Here is a 23,346-nt window from a genome sequence, read left to right on the forward strand (position 1 = left end):
CCATTTAAATATCTTGTCTCTGGGTGGAAGCCAAACATTTTTCTATTTATTTCCACGTATGCCACCAAGATACTAAGGAATTTAATTGCCTAATTCAAAATGTTAAGAAAATACCAGAAGGCTGAACATCCTGGAAAAGGACAAGGCGTTAGGAGGATGTTAAGTCACCTAACATCATGTGGTGAAGAAAGAAAAGCATTTCCTGTTGCTAGTGCTGCAAGCACACTCTCAATCGATTTGTGAAAAAGGCTGCATTTGGTCTGTACAAGAAGCCAAGTTCTGCCTGTGATAAGCATTGGGAACGCATGCAGTGATACCTCTTGTTTCCAGGCATCCTGACAGCTACTTCCAATTTGCATTTCTAAGTGGAATTAGCAGAGAAAGGAGATTTATGCATTCCTTGCTGGCTGGGCCCATTGGTTTGGTTTGTGCTCCATGCCATGAGGCTCTTGTAGAATCCCAAACCTCTCAGTCAAGCTTTAGTGACCAGAGGGATGACCTTTGGATGAAGATGGTGGTGGATTTACGCTCAGGATACTCCAGGCCACAGATTACTGTGTAACATTACACAAATCATTCAGACTCGCTTGGACTTACTCATTTTCACAACAAGGATAAGTCAGTTCCTCCTATTTAAATTACAGCTCTTTGAGCAGAGTGAGAAAAACTTTTTATTACTGAGTGACTAAAGGAGGTTGGGCGAGCCCTCCTCATGCAAACATTCTGCCCCTGAACGCAACAGTGGGCAGCTACAGTCACTCCTGACTAGCTCTTATCTTGATACCTTGCAGGAAAACAGCTGTTGTCGCTGGAGGGACCCACACTGGTTATCCCTCACAGTCACCCTCCCTTCACCCTGCAGTTCCTGACCTGACACTGCTTTTATGAGGAGAGGCTTGTTAGAAGTATTTGCACGTTTCCTGAGTGAGCACAGCCAACAAAATCCTCTCCTTGCCCTCTGCCTCTTCAGTTACACAGGCTACAAGGAGAAAAGCTCACACAGGTGGGACTGCTGTGATAACATTTGTCTGAACCCAAGGATGCCTCCCTAGGAGAAAGGCTTGGGGGTGAACTGGATCAGTGCTGCTCCTGCTGCCAAAGCAGGGAAAGGAGAGGCCAGCAGAGCCATTCTGACCCAGGTAGTGGTAGCAGCAGATTTAATGTTGTCTCTTTGCTATAAAATGCAAAGCTGCATTGTCAGCCCCTAAAACTTAGCCTGGGTGAAAGGACGTTGCTCTAAAATGTAATTTGTATTACGTTTAGTAGTGAAATATATATATATAAAGGCCATTAAATACTCAACCTTGTTTCCTATGGTTGTGAGCTTATAATATGTGTTCTCTCCAAATCTCCTTGATTGCGTCCTACCGAGAGGATAGTATCCATCCCAGATGATCAGCACGAGTAAGCCTGGGACCTCCACACCAACTAGCCTGCAGAAGGTTGATTGACTTTCATGTTGCCTTGTATCTTGGTGGAGTTTGCATTTTCCATGGAGCCAGAGTCCAAATGTGCCATTTATTGGTTCACTTTAGAAATCTCAAGGCATAAGTAACCCCTCTGATTCACAGGTGAAAGCAAGAAGGCTGCAGGCTCCAAGATATGTGGCTTAGTGAGGTCTTCTGTGGGACATTCTGAATCCAACCAACCAGGAAGCAGGGTAGAAGTCTTCTTGCCATAGTTAGCCAAGAGAGCATGATGGACTGTGAGCAACAGGCTGTCAGAGTCACTCTGCCCCTGGCTTAGCCACAGATGGAGCCCACCCAAGCAAAGACCAAAGGATTTTGTGTGCAGTGAGTCCTGAACACAAAACTGAACCCACCATGCAAGTGTTTCCCACGAAGTGCACAAAGTTGTTTTGTTTTTAAATGTATAACATACAGTTGCATAATAAACATACACAGCAATCTGTTTATATAAACATATAATATTTCTAGAAGTATGTAAATACAAATAGAAGCTAATAAAAAGTGAGAGGGGACTCGGGGATCTCTGCAAAGCTGTGGCAAATTAAACACTGAGGTTACTTACACAACCAATGTGCCAGCCCATGCGCTGGGTGGGTGCAGATCATGCAAAGCACCATTGCAGGGAGCAAACCTTTTATAAAGACAATATGCAGTCTGGTGCATGGACTCTTGGCTTCCCATCTCACATGCTGCTTGAGGCAGCTTTCCTGTTCAGCAATGAAAGAAGCAGCAGCACATAGAAGGAGCACAGCTGGTTACATCACTTATAGACTCATAGAATGGTTTGGGTTGGAAGGGACCTTAAAGCCCATCCACTTCCAACCCCCTGCCATGGGCAGGGACACCTTCCACTAGAGCAGGTTGCTCCAGGCCCTGTCCATCCTCCCTTGAACACAGCTTCTCTGGGCAAAAGGTTACCTACAGTAAATGAAACGGAAGCGGTCGGCATCGGCCTGACTAGCCCCCTTTGAAAATAAAGATCCCGGTGTACTCACCAGATTTCCCCTGGTTTCCTCAGTCGGTTGCCTGCAGCCTGGTGCTCGTATCAGCCGCGTTATTCCTCCTCCATCATCTCCAAGCAGGGACGGCAGCGCCAGCCGCCCCAGGGCTCTCCCCTCAGCAGCAGCAGCCGACGGCCAGCCCTGCAATGCTGCACTGCGTGCCCTCAAAAAGCAAGGCCGCCCTTGCTCGGCAGCCATTATCTGCTGCTTTTCTCTCTGCTTTCCCCCTCATTTGGGGCTGCTCTGCTTGTACGAAGCAAGATAAAACAGCCCTTGTAATGTATTTAGCTCTGCCTAAAGCAGCCCATGGGAGAAGGGCCTGGGGAGAAGGGAGAGATGAAGGAACCCGGGCCGCTGTCATGGCCTCCTGGGGCACAGGCCTCTGGGCACCCTCCCGCAGAATGTGAGAAACAGCCAAAAATGACCTAAAACCCACTTGGAAACAGACCCGCTCCCCTGCTCCCCACTGCGTTTGGGTGAGAACAGCCCGTGCCCAAGGCAGGGAACGCTCACCACCCAAAAATGCTCAATAAACCAAGTTTTTTACCTCAGAAACCCCAAGGATTTGGGGAGGCAGCTCCCGAGGCGTCCCCATTTCCTTCCCCCCTCATTTTCCAGCTGGACAACAAGAAAGAGCATCACTGCGACAATAAACGTCATCATTTTGATATGATGTATTTATATTTACATGGTACATTTTAAAGCAATAGCTACACTGATCATACATATTAGAAACAATAAAAAAAGAAGTTAAGAACTAAAATGTACATCATACACTTGTATATATATTTTTTGTTTTTGTCTTTTTTTGTTGGTTTTTTTTTTTTACACAGAGGTAAAAAGGCTTATAAAAATCAATACAACAGGGTTTTAACTTTTAGTATATAGATACAATAATGATGAGGCTTCAGGCACTTTAATTTGTTAATGTGAGCGATAGCTTGGAGAAAAATAAAATAACAAAAAAAAAAATCCAAAAAACCAGGAAAAAAAAAAAAAAAAGAGGAAAATTTGGTTAATGGTTTGTTACCACAGATACAAAAATAAAATCTGAATAATTCCTCTCAAATGATCGATGTCAGTATTGCAAAGCTGACGGGGAGAACGCCACACACTGTTCAGCAGCAGTGTGGAAACTAAGGAGAAGTATTTACAAAACAACACCCATTTCTATCATTGTGCCCTTACACCACTGCCTTCACAAACCAAATAACACACGCAGCAAAAATCTACAAGTATTACAAAAAACCCAAGAGAAAAGGGTGGAAAAGGAAGGAAAAAAATTAATAATAATAAAAAAAGAGGGATTTTTTTTTGTTGGTTTTTTGTTTTTTGTTTTTTTTTTTGTTAAACTTTTATTTCCAGACATACAGAAAGGCTTGGAGTATGTCTACTTTACTTAAATAAATAGGGGCACTTCAAGACCGGACAAAAAGCTGTAAGATCTTTTTGTAGTGTTGTGCTTTATAGAGAGAAGATCTTACAGATGTTTGTTTACATGAAACAACTTTGAGAACAGAAATCAAAAGGAAAAGGTTGTTCCATTATGGTTCTTTTTTTTTCTCGAGGCTGGCTTGATGTTTACTAGACACCATTGAGAGATTTGTCAACTGCTATTAGGCACAAAATACTTCTATTTCATTCAGCAAACCCAGACACATCACCCAGAGCGTAACACTCCATCCCTTTTCCACTGTCATTCGTTTCTTTTTCCCAACCGAAAAAATCCCCAGCAACTGCTACGAATTAAACCTACCAAACTCTATAGTGTATAAGCACATTGCATACTTAATTCATGGTTGACTAAAAAGCTGTGATTAACTCTCAGAGGAACTGTTGGGAAATTCCACCAAGAAAGAATGGCAAGCGTTCCTTTTACATTTATTTGGCAAATTAATAAAAAAAGAAAATATTCCTCTCTTTTTAAGACTGATGTCAATGTGCAATAGAGGGAGGGAAAGGACATGCGCCCACTGGCAATTTACTGCAGAAAGAAATTATGGCAGGAACAGCAGTGCCAGCTTTGACAAGCCAATCCCTAGCTGCCTCAAAGTATTCAGATTGTACTATGCTAGTTAGAGCTCACTGCGCTAAATCATTTTTATTTTTATTTTTAATAAAAATTATTTGGCTATTCCTTGTAATATATTAGAAAAATACTCTTTTTCCAAGCTAATTACAAGCCTTGTACACAAGACAACATGACATTTAAAAAAAAAATAAAATAAAAAACTTAAAGTAATCTTATCCTGCTGTATATGCACCTTTATGCATCCACTTGATAAATCTGGGTGGTGAACTGGGGAAGGGAAAGCCAGGGAGACGCTTCGGTCTGGCTCCTGCAAAGCCTCACATGCTTCATCCCACACGCAATACATCGAGACACGTGTAAGCATCTGGAGGACTGGGACCGCAGGTCAGGAAATGGAAGTGGTGGTTAACAGCCTGGCTTTTGGTTTTACATACCTGCTTAGATTGCTAAATGTAGTTTCTACCGTGGACGCGTATGTTCTCATGCTCATGTTATTGTACAGAAAACGAACAAGCAAATACAATTTTCCATATAATCCACCACTTAATGCAGCATTTCCCCAGAATTGCCATAATAGTGCTTTTGACATTGCATTGTTAGTAATTCTTTGCATAACAACAATTTTCCTCATCTGGAACCTTAGTGTTTTATTCACAGATCATTACACGGCTGGCTAAGGAAGAAGTTCCCTTTCTTTTGGGCAGAACTCTCAAAAACCCACAGTTTCATTTTTCCAATGTTATTTAGGGAAAAAAGAAAACCCTAAAATTTAAGTTTCTCTTTCAAGTAGTGGTCTGAAATGATTACAGGTAAGGAGAACTACCAGATCCTCAATGGCTATGCGACTATGGTAACTGAGCCTTGCCTTCTGTTCACAGAGCTTTATGAACAGAAATAATTCAAGATGTTTGCTGAAGGAAATGACGATGGACTCTAGAAGAGAAACTGCAGCTTAGATGGCTATTTTTGCTTTGGAAAACAGAACAAAAAAACCCCAAAGAAAACCAGTGACAGAAATACTGTGTTGTGGTACAAGTTTGTTACTAGCACACCTTCTATACACACACAATAACTTGACGGCAAGTTAAAATATCTTCCAAGTGAGATTTCAATTCACTACACCACCCCCTTTCTAGAAATGCCACAGCTTGCTAACACGCTGATGGTACCACACAAGCGGAGGCAAGATGGACACAACCTGGAGATGTTTTACAATCCACCACCATTTAAAGTTCTTTTCTCAAACTCATCTTAACTGGAAAATAACCCAAAACAAAACAAAACAAAACAAAAAAAAAAAAACATGTACAAGACAGTCTGGTTCGATTACAGATTAATAATACAAAAGTCTATGCTGTAGGTTAGTTAGTTAGAACACTTGATGAGCAAATCAATGCAGTGTGAGCCCCAGACGACCAAATGTAAAGTGATCCGAACTGGTGGTTTCTGGATGCTGTTGGGCACAGTGGCTGCATCAAAATGAGTGATCTCAGTGCTCCGAAACCAATGTGTTCCTTGAACTACAGAAAAAACGTAACACTTTGAATGCATCTGTAGTCATCCAGCAGCTTTATGTTTTCCACCACAGCACCTGCACATGACCCCACAGTGGTAACAAGCCCGAAGCGGCAAGTAACAGCACATACATGGAGCAATGAAAGACAAGGCGATAAGGGCCATCCACCGGAGGCAAAACATTTCATCACTGGTGTCACACGAGCAAGGATCTGTATAGTCTCCTTCTGGATCGGACATACAGTGATAGAGCATAGTGTCTGCGCACCACATACAGCTCACTCGATGGATGCAAGTCTTGACGCGGTCGGGAGCATCCTGGCATTGACCCCGTTTGTTCTCCTCATGGTTGAACATGTCCCTGCAGTACACGCACCGCGACCTCTCCCCATCTTCCTTCCGCCTGGGCTTAAACTTGACAGGTTGAGTCTTTATCACAGCACCCTTGATATCTTCACCCAGGTCAAAGTCCGAGTTGTCTACGTAAGGATAAGTGTATTCGTGTTTTGAGGCCTCACTTTTGGCAAAACGTACGTAGGAGTCCATGTCATCAGGATCAAAGTTCTTTCCCCGAGCTGGGGCATGGCGATAGTCCTCGTATCCAGTCATCCAAATCTTTTCTCGAGGATTGATGCGCACTATCTCCTCATCATCATCTGGAAAGTTGACGTGCCGATAGGATCGCGGTACTGACTGTGGAAGCAGGGATGAAGAGGGAGAAAAGATAAATAAGGTCACTTTGCTATCAGCAATCACTGCCTCCTAGCTTATCTGAAAAGCCAATATTTAACAATTTCTTCTTTCCTTCTTTTTACTCCCTTCCCTGACGGATCACAGAGTTTCGAGCTTTGACTTGGGAGTAAGAACAACTGTGACAGACCTACAGTGGTCTGTGTGCACATGGTACAGCATAAAGTACTAGATAACAGAATGGTTAGGGTCGAAAAGATCATCTAGTTTCGTACCACTGCTATGGGCAGGGATGCCTCACACTAGACCATGTCGCCCAAGGCTCTGCCTAACCTGGCCTTGAATACTGCCAGGGATGGAGCACTTACCACTTTACGGGGCAACATGTGCCAGCACCTCATCACCCTCACAGTAAACAACTTCTTCCTTACATACAACCTGAACTTTCTCTGTTTAAGTTCAGACCCATTACCCTTTGTCCTGTCGCTGCAGTCCCTGATGAACAGATCATAGAATCATAGAATAGTTTGGGTTGAAAAGGACCTTAAGATCATCCAGTTCCAAAACCCTGCCATGGGCAGGGACACCTCACACTAAACCATCCCACCACACAAGGCTCTGTCCAACCTGGCCTTGAACACTGCCAGGGATGGAGCACTCACAACCTCCCTGGGCAACCCATTCCAGTGCCTCACCACCCTAACAGGAAAGAATTTCCTCCTTATATCCAATCTAAACTTCCCCTGTTTAAGTTTGAACCCGTTACCCCTTGTCCTGTCACTACAGTCCCTGATGAAGAGTCCCTCCCCAGCATCCCTATAGGCCCCCTTCAGGTACTGGAAGGCTGCTATGAGGTCTCCACGCAGCCTTCTCTTCTCCAGGCTGAACAGCCCCAACTTTCTCATCCTGTCTCCATACAGGAGGTGCTCCAGTCCCCTGATCATCCTCGTGGCCCTCCTCTGGAGTTGGATCATAGAGTAAACCCACTTATTTATTTATGTATTTATTTATTTTCAATAACTGGAAGCAATTTAAAGCTAACCGAGAAGGAAAGGGGCAGAAAGGAAGGGGGGTGGTGTCTTTTAGGTTGTGGGGGGAAACCCAAACACCAGTCTTAGCTATGGCAGACACAACCCTTCAGGTGGAAACACTGGAAGAAACCTTACTTGTTCTAGATGGTAGTGGTCAGAGCTATAATGGTCGTGAAGGTGTCCACGAGTGCAAATTCTTCGGTGTTCGCAGGACGCAGGAGAAGCCAGAGTTCGCACAGGCTGTTCCCTTTTCTGAGAGGAGTTAGAGGAGCTATCTGTAGCGTTCTGTTTTAAAGGGAAAGGAGGGGAAAAGTTGTCACACATACAGCTGTTACTGCACATGGTATTAAAGATGTTTTACTACTCACTGACTTTGGGCACACCTGCAATGTAGGCAACACCTGACGGCAGGCAGCTTCATAAAGTTTCACATAAAATACTTGAAAGCAGCAGATCTGTTGCCAGGCCATAAAAGCTGTCGCCACACACATGGAAAAATAATATGCCATAGCCTACCCATGACATATTCACCAACACCACTTGTATTTGCTTGGCATGCTATTTGTTACACTGGGCACTGCGAGATGATGAGTGTTCACACTAGAAAATACCCCTGAAGAGCAAAGTCAAACCCTGTCAATTGATGCGATTGTGTAAGTTTTGTGGGCAAACTCAGACTGAGCATCTGTATACCCAGGCTGTACCCTGATAGCTACAAAGGCTACAGAAATACTGGCAATTGTGTTAACCTGCAGGCATCCCATTAAGCCAAAAACTCCCTTACAAGTTCTCAAAACACTCACTGAATTCCAGTTCATCACAGGCTACTTGAACAATCAGCTTCCCTTTAAGAAACTTCAGGGACCTTTTCCCCCCTCACTTTGTCACCAATTTCTAATGTGCAATGAGTGTTACTTGTATTTATATACATTCCTGCCTCATGGTGACTGCTTTCTTTAAGTTAATTGGCTACATCATTACACAACAACGACCATGAAAGGGTGAAATACCACACAATAACCTGGTATTGCCAATACCTGCAGCTTCTTAATCTACGTATTTTTCTTCCTAGAGAAATACACAGTGGGGTACCACTTTTAGCCACCCTCACTCCATATTCCTTCCTTGGTTAAAACTGCTTCCATGCGATACCCAGACATTCAGGATTTTACCCATTAATTCTTTTCATAGATTGCTTGGGCCTTTTTTTTGTATTACCATGAGAGGACAACTGTTAAATACACTAACAGATCATGAGCAGAAAAAAGAGCCTCCATGCATCAGAAGAGCTGGAACACTGCACTAAATACTGGTACTTTGAACTGCAAAATATCTCCATCCCCCTCCAATGAATAAGCTGTGCTTGAGTCCAAGGGAAAGGTTTCCATTTGCCACAACAGTTAGTTAGAGACACAACCTCCGGAGCGGAAAAAAGTTGTATCGGTAATGGGAGAAGACTGGTTTCACCTGAAAAACCTTCTCTCCTTGTCAAGAATGAGCTCTCTGAATGTTGTTTTCCAATGAATCGTACTAGACACGTCTCTTACTCCAAGAATACAAGAACGTTCATTGTGGATATTTGTTTATTCTGAAAACAACGCTCTGCAAGACTCTGTCCAAAGGTGAGAACACCTTAAAGCATTACAACACAAACCAGATGTTGATCCTCTTTAACCTGTACAGCACTAAAAAAGCACTGCACTCCCAACTTATTTTGTTGAAAGCAAACACACAGATCTGTTTGCAGTGTGATGTAAAGCCAGGCTGCGTTATCGGAGAGGTGCAACAAGCAGAATGAGTTCTGAATGGCTGACCCACCCATTAGGAACAGACTTTTAATGCATGTGTTTGTTTTGGTTGTTTTTTTCTCCTTCTTTCTTTAAACCAGGATGTAGAAGCAGGACTCTAAAGGTAGCTAATGCCTCCCTAATGTAACTGCACTGATATTCAGGCTCTTTATGAAAAGTGGTTCGATCAACCCAGTCATCGTGACTTGTAAGACAAAGGCACTTCAAATCTGGCATTTAAACCCTTCAAAGACAATTCTTAGAGGACTTTAGGTCCTACAATGCCTAGCATATTTGGTGGGCATTTCAAAAGAAAACAAGCAGCTTCTACAAGCAAGTACTTCATAGTAACACTGAGCTTCCAATCTATCTGGAAAACCAAAGGAGAGTTAGGATTTAGTTACAACAGCCTCCTCACATGAGTACCTTTTCGCAGTGCTGTGTGCAGTGCAGACCTAGATGCCGAGCTGTAATTTAAGCTCAGAACAACACCAGAAAGGCACACACCCCATGTTCCGGGCAGCCTCAGCCTGCAGCGTGCTCTCAAAGTTAAACTTTGACTGCCATGAACCAGAAAGGAGGCAGGGCTTTAATGCCATGCCATGCAGCAGGACCCTTTACCTTCAACTGGAACCGTGGCTGAGCCCTGCTGGGACAAGCCTTTCATGGATACACTCCAAAAACATCATAGGTGCTCATGGTCAAAATAAGGAAGCCTGGGAAAGTTACCCAAGTGGAGGAGGCTGCACATACTGGCCTGCAACCCCCGCACCCTCCTGGATGAAAATAAAAATCCCAAACTGGATATAACTGCTAAGATAATCTCAGCGGGCAGCTGGGAGCTATAACCAGCCCTCCAAACTGCGTGCTATTTGCTGCCTCTCGGGGAAGGCAGTTTCTGCAATAGGCAACTGGAAAAGAGGCTGTAGCGATTTTTATCTCGCCCGATTTGTATCTACCCTTGCTTTCCTCCACACCTTCTTCTCCTTCAGACCCGGCAGGGCAACAGAGCCTCTCCTCCACATGTGTTGACATGGCTACAGAACCTGTTTGCAGCATACCACGGAGGCCGCGGCTCTAGCTTCTGCCTTCACCTTATTAAAAATTGCTGTATTTCCACGTTCAATGTCCTCAGATTAGAGGGGCAGTTTGCCAACACAAACACTTACTCTAAGCGCTCAGAATGGGGGAAAGCAAGTTATCCCAGACTAGGGCTCTGCTCACTGGTCCGTAAAACAGTTCATGCTGCCTCCTGTTTGGTGACTCTAAAGGCAACTGGTTGACAAATTCACTGTGTGCAGGGTTACCTTGCTGACCACTGGCTGGGATAAGCACTATTACTTTTCAACAAGGTCCCCCATCAAAGCTTCAAACTTCTATAGCAGAAGAAAGAAGGCTCTCTCTTCTCATATATGGTTTGAAGATTGGGAATAAAAGGTAGAAAATACCCCCCTTTCCTAAGCAGCAGGTCACCAATGAACCCCACAGGATCTTCCCCTGTGCTAGCGAGCATACTCATGAATGAGGTGAAGAGAGAAATGAAGAAGATGACACAGTTTTCTGATGAAACTTAAATTACTCAAGGAGGTAAAAAATGAAAGCGGATCCTGAAAAGTTGCTTAAGAACGTCATAATGCTGAGAGACCGGATGGTAAACCAAAAACTTCCCCCTGAAGAGCAAAAGTGACAGAAACACCTTCATCTGACTTGTACAATGATGTACTCTGAGCCAGCTATCACTGCTCAGGAAAGAGGTCTTGGGATTAAACCAGACAGCCCTGTGACAGTGTCAGCTTGGTGGCTCAGCAACAGATTAAACAAAATCAAGCAGCAGCAGCAATGAAGATGATCATCAGGGCATTGCAAGTATCTGCTGAGCTTCCCCCATCTGTCTGTGGTTCTGCCCCTGAGTCAATAAGGGTATTTTCATCACAAGCTCACAGAGCCATGGTCGGGACAATCAAGGACATGGAATGGCTTCTCAACAACAGCTAACTAAGGAGCCTGGGTCTCTTCAGCCTGGAAAAGAGATGATGGAAGAGACCAAGAAGACGGGAAGAGAAGAAGTTTACTGAATCCTGAGTCCCATGGGAACATGAATAGGAAGAGATTATCCTATTGGTATTCTTCAGAAAAGAAGATCACAAAGCATCCACTGGAACAGGCTCACATAAGGTTCAAACACAAGGAGGTACTTCTGACAGAGTTCATAGTTAAAACATGGCTCAAGAAACCATATGGAAACCCTCAGAAGAAAGTAAGTGACTGAGGATCAAAGGCATGACAATGCTCAGGCCTTCAGAATTGTTCTGTTCTCTCAGTACCACTCCACCGGGACGGAACCTGCACTTGGTGACTGGTGACAATTAGGCATGTTCTCAAAGAAAAGGCACTCTCATCTTCAGCCAAGTGCCACTACAAACAAATGAGGACAAGAGTTTCTTGGTGATGGAAACGAAACAACTTCTGTCCCCCACGACAACAATGGGTCTTGACTGGGATTTCCTACCACCAGCATAGCTGTGAAAATTCTGGGGAGGATGCTGGAGGAGGGAGACATGAGAGGTTTGTTGCAGGGAACACAAATACAATACACTCACCTACAGGAATACATCTAGAAAGGACGTGGTCACCAGAGCCAGGCTATTTCACTGATGGAAAAATGTCCCAAACAATCGAGTCACTAGTCTTGTCAGAGAAACAGTGTCTTCCTCTAAAGCCTGTTGAAACCAATCCAGCTCCAGTATTTGTTTTTGAGGGGAAACTATTGAAAACATGCCCAGTAGCCACATAAGAGAAATGAACCCAAAACTAAAGTTGCTGGAACAGGGAGTCCAGTAAGAACCTCTGTTTCAACATGCCCTCAAATGCTCAATTAGAGAAGCTTGTGCCGCACGTACTAGAACGTTGTGATTGCTACGGCGGTCATGAAGTCTTGTGGTTTCACTGCTTGGATAACAAAATCATTAATCATGACCATAATAGTAATTCTGTAAAACCCGTGCAACACATTTCCTTTTGCAAGTGAGCTGTACGTATCTGAGTGAGCACACGTATTGCATGTTTGATATGGTTGCTTTGAGACACAACACTGGGTTTCTACATGCAAATGGCTGCACTGTGATAATTTTTATACATACATATATATATATATATATATATATATATTAAAAAGTGGTCCTGTTTCCCCTTCTGACTTAAAGTGACTCATTAAATTAAAAACCCATAGTCATTAGTAAAGAAGATTATGTTAATCATTTACTGCAGTTTGCTTCTCATTGAAATGGATTCGTTACACAGGAATGGCCGGCTAATCAGGTGCCTTAAGTAGCATTCTGATAAGTATCTATCATGAAAACTGATGAGAAAAAGCAGCCTTCTCCTGCTCCGGAACTGGACAGATCACCTTGCCTCTACTGGTTTTACAAAATAGGTTCACCCCATGTCATGCAACATCCAAAGGTGACTATGAAAAGAGAAGAGAGATTCATCTCAAAACTCAGAAGCAATAAATCTGCAGCAGCTTGTCAGAAATTGGCTGCCAGAGGGAACTCATGGAGCTCTGTCAGTTGTAACTTCCAGAAGTGCTCTCAGCCAGCTCAAGCATTCACAAGCTTGCTGTCAAAAACAATTGTGGGTCAGGCAAGACGTTTTTTTCCCCTCTAGGATTTTAATGGCTACGTGAGGGGGAGAGGACAAGGGGGGATATTAGTATGATGATGTTGAACAAGTAGTTCTGCAAGTAATGATTCCTAAAGGAATCAAAACCCTGTGCCAGCCTGGCCTCTGCAGAGCACAAATACTCTCCAAGCTGACCTGCTCTTTATTGCCATGCTCCTCTTTGCTCATCTCCCACTGCCATGAAAGCTTCTCACTTCATCACCCGTATCTAATGGGGACTGTTGACACACAGCATGGAAAACACAAAACAATGGTGAGGGCTCACGGTCTCATCTTTACCAAGGCAAAAGCCAAAGCTGCCTGCAGTGGCCCCTGTGCTCACTTTGGGAAGCCTGGACAGGTTAAAGAGGAGCCCCATCTTGTCATCTGGAAATACATCTGTGCCATCCCCAGGACAAGACACCAGTTCCCTCACCAATTCACAGCTTGAGGATGAGCCTGGAAAAGTGACATCCAGCAAGCTGCATCCTCCCCATGCTGCAGCCTCAGCCTCCGGCCAAGACCCATGCGATGAGCTCCCCACAGGCAGCCAGAGCCCTTTGTGTGCTCTGCCCAGGTGCAATCCCTTGGGATCCCCGGCACAAGCCAGCTCTTCTCTGCTTGGCCCTTTTCATTTGCTGGAATAAAGGAAAACACAGCTGTGCTATCAATACGGAAAGGAAAATGATAAAGCCAGTGAAACAGTACTGCAACGAGCAGTGCCGTGCTGAGCGCCAATGTGAAGTTTATCTGCAGAGCCTCCACTGTTTATGAACTTCACAAAGAGGAAGTCTGAGAGTTATTTCGGACACATGGCAAAGCAACTTCCACCTTTCCAAAGAAATTAAGATAAAATGTAGTCTCCCAGAACTCCCTCAGCTTAATCTTGCCAGAACAAGTCCTTCCTGTCCCCTCTTTATTTCAAAGCCCAAGGAGATACAGCACTTGAATTTCACAGCAAAAATCCTGATTTTTGTCTCAAAACACCTTTTTCTCCCTATTCAAGAAAACGAGAAAAGGAAACAGTTGACATTTTGCATCCAGTTCTAAGTGTGCCCTGTATACTCAGGGCAGCCCACTTCAAAGAGGGCTTAGATTATCCAAGTACTAAGAAGAGGGTTCAGTGTGAAAAACCTCTTCAGATTTGAGACTCCTGTCTCCTAAGCACACGCTTTTAATTTGTTATGGCAAGATGAAGCCATGGAAGAAAATGCTTTTGTCAACTTTCTGTTTGTTTGCTATCACTGAAGACAGAAATTGTATTGAAGAAAATTGTTTCCACACATGTGTGAAACGTTTTGACGCTCTCATCCACTGAGGACTGCTGGAGCTGAATCTAGTTCTGCTCCCTAGCAGACAGTCTGAAGGAGAAGCTTCATGTTAGATCACATTCCAGTGCAGTTCAAAGACAAATTGGCTGTACACAACTATGACAATAAGCACGGATTCAGATTTCTTTCTCAAACCAGAAAAGGACTATAATTTCTCCAGCATTTGGACTGCTTCCTAGTCACCGCTTAAACAAATGCCAATATAAAGCACAAAAATCTAGTTTTACTGCTACCTTCTTTATTTTTAAGCTTTGTGGTTATAGCTTTTAGTGCCAGAAAGATGCTGGTGGCTGCGCTGTCTTAAGTCAGCAAAACTTCAGGAACATTTACAAGGATTCAGTGCACAAGATCATCTCCATTAAGCTTGATGCTAAACCCGATTCTGGCATCACCACTCAGTTCTGCATGGACCACAGATGTGACTTAAGATTCACTTCGAGGAGTAAGAAGAATCAGACGCGGTTAAATGATACAGCAAACACTCAGATGTGGTAAGGGGGAACCTCAGTGAGATTTTCCTGTTTCACCACTTGCCAGTCATAAGAGGCGTCAGACATCTCTGCAAAAGCAGGCATTTGAAGAGATACAAAGAGAGATGCCTCCAAAGTCAGAGGACTGAAGGCAGACAGTACCCCATTTTGCTTGGGCTCAGCCCAGAACCAGAGGCTGCAAGTGGGGTGCACACACCATCTCCTTGCCATACAATACTCGTTGCCTTGCACCACTGGGCTAGAGTACCACTTCAATGGAAGGAAAAGTCTTTGCATCAGGTATTTATAAGGGAAAACCAAAATGCTGTAATGGGAAAAACCCCAAACCACAAGCCCCGGTTACTGGGGCTGCTCCCCAGACAGCACAGCAATCCCACAGTGGTGAGTGGGGTGCCTCTGCCTACCCATGAGGCACTCAAATCCTCATCAATCTCCTTACCAGGACTCCTACATTGCCTTCTTCACTCCTATAACAACTCCTTGCTGTGGCCTGACTGGATTTCTCCATGCTGATACAAGCTACACTGATCCAGTGGGACTTTTTTACCTAAACCTGGGAATTATTTAAACTAACTAATTGCTTAAAACCATCTAAGGACAGAGTGAGGCTTTTCCTCTTTGCATAAAGGGCTCCACTAATCTGTTTATGCCTTTGAAATGACATCTTGGTGTGGACTACAGCATTGTTGGGATGATCAGCTGCCCAATATTTGTGTTCGTACAGCTCTGAAGATTAGCAAAGGCTCCCTCCTCTAACGAGTAATATTAGCCACGTTACCACAGCTGTGCTCTGCTAAGGCCATGAGAGACGGCCGCTGAGATCTGTACTGCTGTGGGGAGGCGATGGTCCTGGCTTCTCCCTCTCACCAGTCCCATCACCTACTCTGTGTACATGTCCGGGGGGAGAACACAGCAATCCAGTCCCAAATCATCTTTGTATCAACTCCCTGGACCTGGCTGACCACTTGTAGAGGTACGTCCTGATGGTGCAGGATGGTCTCCAGGCAAAGCAGGGGATAAAGATGCAGGTTCTGAAAAGCATGGCTGCAATTAATTTGGAAACCACTACCTCCTAATTTTAAGGTGCAAACAGAGAACTTGGCACATCCAATGCTGCCTAGAAGCGTTCCTTTTGGAAGATGGGTAGGGATGGTAGGACATAAAGGAGTGAAGCTCAGCCAGGGGTGTTCAGCAGTGGACATGCACAGGGCATGAGCATGCACTGCTGCTGAGTGCAGCTGGGAACAGAAGGAGCCACGTAACTGACCCCTGGCATCTCAGCTCCTCTACACAGAAATTACCTGGGGGTAGAAAAGACTGGGGGAAGGCGAGAGAAAAATGCTAATGAAATTTGGATTAGCTAAACTAAAAGAATCAGCGCACCTAATCCATCATTAATGTCTTTATCATGTACAAACTCAACACTTCAGCCTCTAAATTCAGCAGCACCCCCACTATACACCAGGTTACAAACAGAGGAGGGGGGGAAACCCCTAGTTAAATGCAGACTTCCCACAGCAGACTGATATGATATTTTAAGAAGCCAGTTAGGGGTCATTTATTCACACAGTTATGAGCATCTACGTTATTTTAGCTGGAATTCATCACCAAAATAGAACCCAACAGCTGATGCAAACTTCTAAAATACCCTCTTCACATGCACTGCAAATATGTCAGGCTCTGCTTAAAAATGTGATGGTACTTGCTTACTTCTGCCTTTCCTTCTCCTTTTGCAGGCAGAGCCAGAGCCAGATGAACTGCTTCCTATAATCACTTCTGATTTAATTTTCATCAAATATTTACAAGATACAGGGCGAGCAGACCCCTGGCAAAACACATTAGGCAGGTGAGGGAGGGAAACAGGGCTGCTTAGATGCAGTTGTTTATAATGCATATCTGGACTGGGCAGAGGTCCATGTTGAGCTCCCTAGACTCTTCTGTCCTTCATCCTCATTTACTACCAAACACATGCCTGGGGGCAGAGCGCTCCAGGTTTTTGTCAGAAGGTTGTGTTTTGGGTGTTTTCTTCTTTCTTTAAAAGGGTAAAAAGCAGAGCCTGCCACTTTAAAGGAAAATCATTCTTGAAGTCTCATGTAAAGGCAAGTTTCATTGTTCAGCTTTAACAAACTCCTCCTTTTCCTTTCCAAACTCCCCCCAAAAAGAAATCCCAGACACCAAAACCAACCTTTTGAGAGGCTGCAAATAAATTTTGGTTAGACTAGCAGAACAACAGTGTACTTCGAGCAGCCTGAACTCCATGCTTTGTTTTTCTTCTCTTTTCTTTTCTACCTGTTATATGAGACAAGAGATTCAAACCAGATTTGCCAGTGTTTAGACAGCATGTGGAAATTATAGGCTCCCTCATGAAGAACAGGGCAACGTAGTCATTTGCCCCACAGTTCCAATGCAGCTCCCTTCATACTACTGCCAAGAGGATGCTCCAGTTCGGCACCAGGACCTAAATGCTCACTGCCCTTTAAATTATGCAGAGAGGCTGGAATGATGGGCCTGAGCACGGCTCTGCCTGCTCTCTCCAGCCCCACATCCCTCCAACCAGCACTGCTGGGTTATGTGCCGGGCAGCGGGTCCCTTATCTCAGCCATGGTGCAGGAAGCTGTCAATCATCGCTCTGTCCCCTGGCCAAGGCTGCCCTTTGCAGCCTTGTTTACACCCTGCATGGGGTCCACTCTGCTGTCACCTTCAGAGGTGGCACCCGGGGCTGGCTGACACACCCCAAATCCGGGCGGCATTCCCGGTGCTGCCTCCCATGAGTGCCCTGGGACAAAGTGTTGTGTTTGACCGCAGCAGCCAGAGAGATCATAGCTTACAAATATAGCTGCTTGCTGAAAGCAACTTCCTTGGGCTGCCTATTGAAATAATGTGAAAGGCTACTTTCTGTCTCTCTGAAACTTTCAAGCACCCTGTGGCTGAAAGAAAGGACTATATGCTTCAAAGGCTAACTGCATTGCACAGATTAAAGAAGGAACCTAATGGAAAGCTGTAGTAATATCAACTATGTATTTTCAAGGTAAAAGCATAATATTTGGCCATAACAAACCCCTATCTACATTGCCTTAGCTATCCTGCTGTCTCCTCCTTGTCTTAGTTGAAGGATGAATTTCACAGTAGTGATATGAAAGAGAAGAATGACGTAAATACTAAACCAGGCTCAGCCACAAGTGCAAGAGCCAACTTACTTGTACCACTGGCACTAGCACAGCAAAGGTCTGCAATGAAGCTTGTCTTGCAGAAGGCGGTGTATTCATGGCCAGGGGGTACATGACACATTTCAGGTGGGATGATGAATATTAGTGGGGTAGCAGAGGTTTCCTGCCATCCGTTTAGCCAATCACTCTTACGTTTTCCCTTGAGCCAGCACTTCTGCTTCTCCAGCCCTACAGAGAGCTGGCTTGAGGAGCTAAACCACCGGAAAAGTATTTGCTTTCTTTTACAGGGCTAGGTTTTGGTTCACTTCCCCTGTCTGGCTTAGCACAGGGTCAGCCGTGCTGGTGAAAGGGGGTCAGCAGGAGCCCCTCTCCATTCTGTTGTCTCTCAGCAGAGCTGAGGCTAAAGACTCATCAGTCAAGTTACACCCCCCATCGCATCCCTCGGCTGTGGCTTCATATACAGCACGAAAATAACCCTAAAACCCCATTCCTGTTCTCCCACACCAGGGAGAAAGGCATCTTGCCTCAAATCAGGTCCCCCTTACATAAGGCCGAAGAAATGCCCAGGGAACCACAGCTGAACAAAAGCAGGGCCAGAGTGAAAAGGCCACAAACCCAGACTGCAAAGCAATGCTGATAAGCCAAGGTGGGCAAAACATGGAAAAGAGGAGCTGTACTAAACAGTCCTCCTGGCTGAGGGCGAGGGATCAGAGCTATGAAAGGGAAACAGCAAGGGCCACAGAGGCTGCTTTCAGGGAGGAACAGCAAAGCTCACCTTCAGCAAGGGGTCCCAGGGATGGCTTTGTCAGCAGTCAGCAGTTCTGGCTCCACCTCTGGATGCTCACCCCCCTACATCCCCCTTTATCTGGGCTGCTGCTATTGCCTGCGGGGCTGAGTGCTGAGTCCAAGCAGTAAACTGATCCAGGTTACAAAACAATCCTTTCAAAAAGAAAAATGTAAAAAAAGAAAACCCTCTTCCCCCTCCATTTTACTGTACATTAAGAAAGGGCAATTTCTTCTTGGCTGTGTTTTGTTTCTGACACATTTGTGCCTTGAGCACACAAACGCACTAAAGCATTCAGCTCCAGATGAATTAAAAGGGAACACGCTCATAAACAGCTTCACACTTTAACTCATCACATAGTTTAAGTACATTACTACACAGCCAAATTCTTTTCTTCAGAAGACAAACATGCAGCTAGCTGATTACAAATGTGAAACGGTGCTACAATGCACTAGGATCATGGATTCATCAGCTAGGAACTACAGCTAGGGAGGCAACAGTCAATTCACCCCTGGCCAAGGAATCCTACAGGCAGGTTTGCTGGTGACCCTTCTCACCTCCAAGCCTCAGGTGACTCAGAATCGCAAGAAAACAGGCTTTCAGTAATCTGAAGATTACTTAAATGAATGCAAGTCTGGTTATACATAATATAGAGTATGTTATGCATAGAACCAAAAAGAGACAGCACACTAAAATACACCACCACACTGTTTAAGCACAGGGAAAAGGAGAAAACGTGTGTTATAAAGTAAGAAAGAAACCCCACAAGACAGAAATCTCCTTTGAACTGCTGGGACCAACTGAACAAAACTCAATACTGGTGCACAAATTACACCACTTACAAGTTCTGGCAAGATACGGCTATAAGGAAACTTCCATCACAGCAAAAGATCAGATTTCAGTTTCCTGCAGGATATATCCCAATCCCAGCACAGGACCAACTGTGTTTGTATGTGGGAATGATACAGAGCCAGAAAATACACTACAGAAATGGTCCTGAGAGGAAGAATTGTGACAAGAGAAATTGCTTACCCTCAGCAAAGTAGTGCAACACATCCAAGTTGCTGCTGTAATTAGCCATGTAAAAACTACACAACAGTGAGACTTGGAATACCCAACAGGAATACGGATACTTTCTGCTTAGTAATTTGTTACCGAACAAGAGATGCTCCTTGTCTTGTCTTCATATAGACACCCCACAAGTCCCAGGCTCTCAGAAGGCTTGCAGGAAAGGGCTGCTTCCCATATTTGGGCTACCGGCATGAAAAAAAGACATTAGAAAAATCACATCCTTTCTTTGGGGTCTGGTTTTGTGACAGAAAATCCCTTTCTGCCTCCTTCACAAAGTGCATGCGGGTGCCTGTGACTGACCAAAGTTCCGACCGCGCTCCCATCATCTCCCCGCTGGCACAGCTGTGGCTGCCAGACCCTGGGGAAGCGCTGCAGTGCTGGTGGGGTGATCCCGTCCTTGCCAGGGGTTGGGGAGGTTGAGGGCTGTGTGTGGTGAAACAACCAGACCGGTGATTTGGTTTTAAAAAGGAAGAAATTAAAAGAAGGTTTTACTGTTTGAAAGCCCAAGAGTGAAACGGTGCCAAAGCAACTGAAGTTCAGTGCTTTTGGGAGTTGTGTTAAACTGCGTATTCCTGATCTGCAGCAAGAAAAGCCTGCTTTGCCCACCAGAGACTGACCCAAAAGCAAAAGAATAGCATGATAAGTACAATAAAGCAATACATACATTGTGCAAGACCTCTACTTCCCAATCCTTTCTTTTAAAGGAAGCAAATAAAGCTTACATCTACCCCATGGTTCTCTCCAGGGGGGTCCCTCTCAGCTCCCCATAGCTCTTCATTTCAGTTACCACTTGTGACTCTGTTACATACACAAGAATAAACAGGTTTCACGTTCTGGGCACCTCCCCACAACAGATATTTTCGTATTTCCTCCTGTCCAGACACCAGGCTGCGATTGAGCAAGGATGATCAACCCATAGGCTGAAGCAGAGAGTAATTGTCCCTGCAGTTTTGAAGGACTTAGAAGAGCAGCTGCCATTCCAGATGACAGCAGCGATACCTCCGTCTCAGCGACAGTCATACTGCATCCTCAGTGAGCATCGCTTGCTTGTACTGATGGAAAGAGTAGGAAAATAAATGGGTTCATTTCCAAATCACTTAAAAGAAACAGGAGTTCCTGAAGGAAAGGGGGAAGCACAACACTGTGTAACAAACCTGACAGCCCAAGAGAACTTTCCTGACTTTCCCTACTGAAAAATCTCTTTGAGCACTGGTATCCATCCATACCCATTCAGTGACACGAATTTGTCATGGGCAACGTTAACCTAAAGAAAGGCAGGGGGAAAAAAAGGAATAAAAAGAAGCTAGCCTTAAAATAGCTGGATGTTCAGGACCTTTCCACTATTTTAGCGGCACCTCTCCTTACCCCTGGCGTCAAAGCAGGAAGAATTCCACTGAGAAGCCTATGCACCCTGGTGTTAATGGGAGGAAGGAAAAAAATCAAACTACAGATAAAGCAATGACTTCAGACTCCGGAACTACCTTAGTCTGCTGGAGCAAATCAAGGCAGATTTCACAGCTCTGAAGTGTGAAGAGCGAAAGCCATGTTCAGGCAGGACGAGCCACTGCTCAGTTGGTGTCTCACTGACTGCTCAAGTGTAGGGCAGGGATGCCCAGAGCACTGTATATAACTTGAAAGACTCAATTATAAGGAAACATGAATAAATCTTAGTCCAGTTCATTGCTCAAAGGCAGGAAGGGTTCTTTTTCCCCCGTTTCTGGAGGGAGGATTTGAGCCTGCTGGTTTCTGTGTGTGAATTTCTCCCTTCTTGGCAAGTACATTTTTTTCTCTTTTAAAATCTGAATTAGAATAGCTGTGGTTTCCAATGCAAGCCCCAAATCCAGACATCAGAGGATGTGGCTAGCAGCAATGAACCCTTCGGCTGTACATGCAGAGCACAGCTGGCTGTTGAGCAGGAAGAACAACATCAGTAAAGCCATCCAGTCCTATCACTGTGACAATCCCCTAATCGCTTAGCTCTGCCTCAGAGAGCAAACAAGGTGGATTTGCTCACGGTGACAACCTAAGCACCGCACCCCACCACCCCCATCCGGAGCTCTGCTCCTCCAAAAGGCATTTTCCCTCCCTGTTGTTCTACTTTAGCCTTAAGATAAAGGAAATTACAGGCTCTTGTGGCTCCTCAATTCCCGAATGCAACTCGTGAAAGAAATAAATCTTACAACTCAGTGCTCCTCTGCTCTCGGCAACATTGTTTTCCATGGGACGAGAGACTCTCCAGCATCACACAGAACTTACGAGTATATTCCAAAGTAATTGGACTGGGTTTCTACACGTCTACTTTAAAGAGGTGCAGTCGTTCTTTAAAAGAACCATCTGAACGTGAAGTGACGAAGCCAGCCAGAAAAATTAGATTTAGTGTTTATCTAACTAACATAAATCTTATAAATTTTAATAGTGAGGCTGCAACACACTTGAGGCCCACATGGGAGATGAAAGTAGGGAAAAGGTTTCAAGGAAAGGCAGCAGGGAGGGATCTGGTTTTTTAATTAGGAAACCAGAAGAGATGCGAGGAGGACTGTAACGTTAACATCTGCCACAATCCGCACCGCTACAGCACAGAATGGGTGATTGTGTCTGTCTCTTAAACAACTGTCAGCAGCGGCCAAGCCCCATGACAAACTTCCTAACTCGAACACCCCTGAGCATAGGAGCGCACGTTCATGCTGAGACAAAGGAACAAGGGGTGCAGGATCTCTCCAAATGCGAAGCTTTGTGGTGAAAACGTGAGTTTCAAGACTTCTGCTGCAAGCCCAAGAAGAAAGGCAGTGGTGGCAACAAGATCTGTCCACATAACCTTTGTGAAGTAGGAGAACGCTTCACAGGATCACAGAACGATTTGGGTTGGAAGGGACCTTAAAGCTCATCCAGTTCCAACCCCTGCCATGGGCAGGGACACCTTCCACTAGAGCAGACTGATCCAAGCCCCGTCCAACCTGGCCTTGAACACTGCCAGGGATGGGGCAGCCACAGCTTCTCTGGGCACCCTGTTCCTGTTTTGCTGTCTTGGTAGTTTTAGCCAGGGGTCGGCATCAGAAACAATGGACTGAGCCTCGCTGTGTAAAAGTGCAACCCTGCAGCTCAGTCACGCACCTCTAGTTCACGCTTGCTCTACCTGCAAAACTCTGCAAGTCTCATGTTGAACAAAACCTAGGATTTTTCAGCACTTATTACTGATGACATAAACCAGCTATGATTGAAACATGCACATCAGACTAAGCAGGGTTGAGTTTTTCCCTTACACTCCCATTAAGCCAGAAGGGGACTGCAGTTTTTAGGCTCACAAATCACAACTGACA

General features: G+C 44.8%; 1 protein-coding gene across 2 annotated transcripts in view; it reads right to left on the minus strand.

Moving 5' to 3' along the window:
- Window positions 1-3,132: 3,132 nt before the first annotated feature.
- The window catches only part of SPRED2 (sprouty related EVH1 domain containing 2), a 67,404-nt gene continuing 47,190 nt past the window's right edge, over window positions 3,133-23,346 (minus strand). For both annotated transcript variants that reach the window (XM_065682262.1, XM_065682264.1), the window contains exons 5-6: window positions 7,874-8,023; window positions 3,133-6,710 (exon numbers count right to left, since the gene is read on the minus strand). In XM_065682262.1, coding sequence (XP_065538334.1) covers window positions 6,060-6,710; window positions 7,874-8,023 — 801 coding nt within the window. In that variant the 3' untranslated portion in view covers window positions 3,133-6,059. The remainder of the gene's footprint in view (window positions 6,711-7,873; window positions 8,024-23,346) is intronic.

Source organism: Lathamus discolor, chromosome 5 (genome assembly GCF_037157495.1).
Source record: "Lathamus discolor isolate bLatDis1 chromosome 5, bLatDis1.hap1, whole genome shotgun sequence".
NCBI classification, from domain to species: domain Eukaryota; kingdom Metazoa; phylum Chordata; class Aves; order Psittaciformes; family Psittacidae; genus Lathamus; species Lathamus discolor.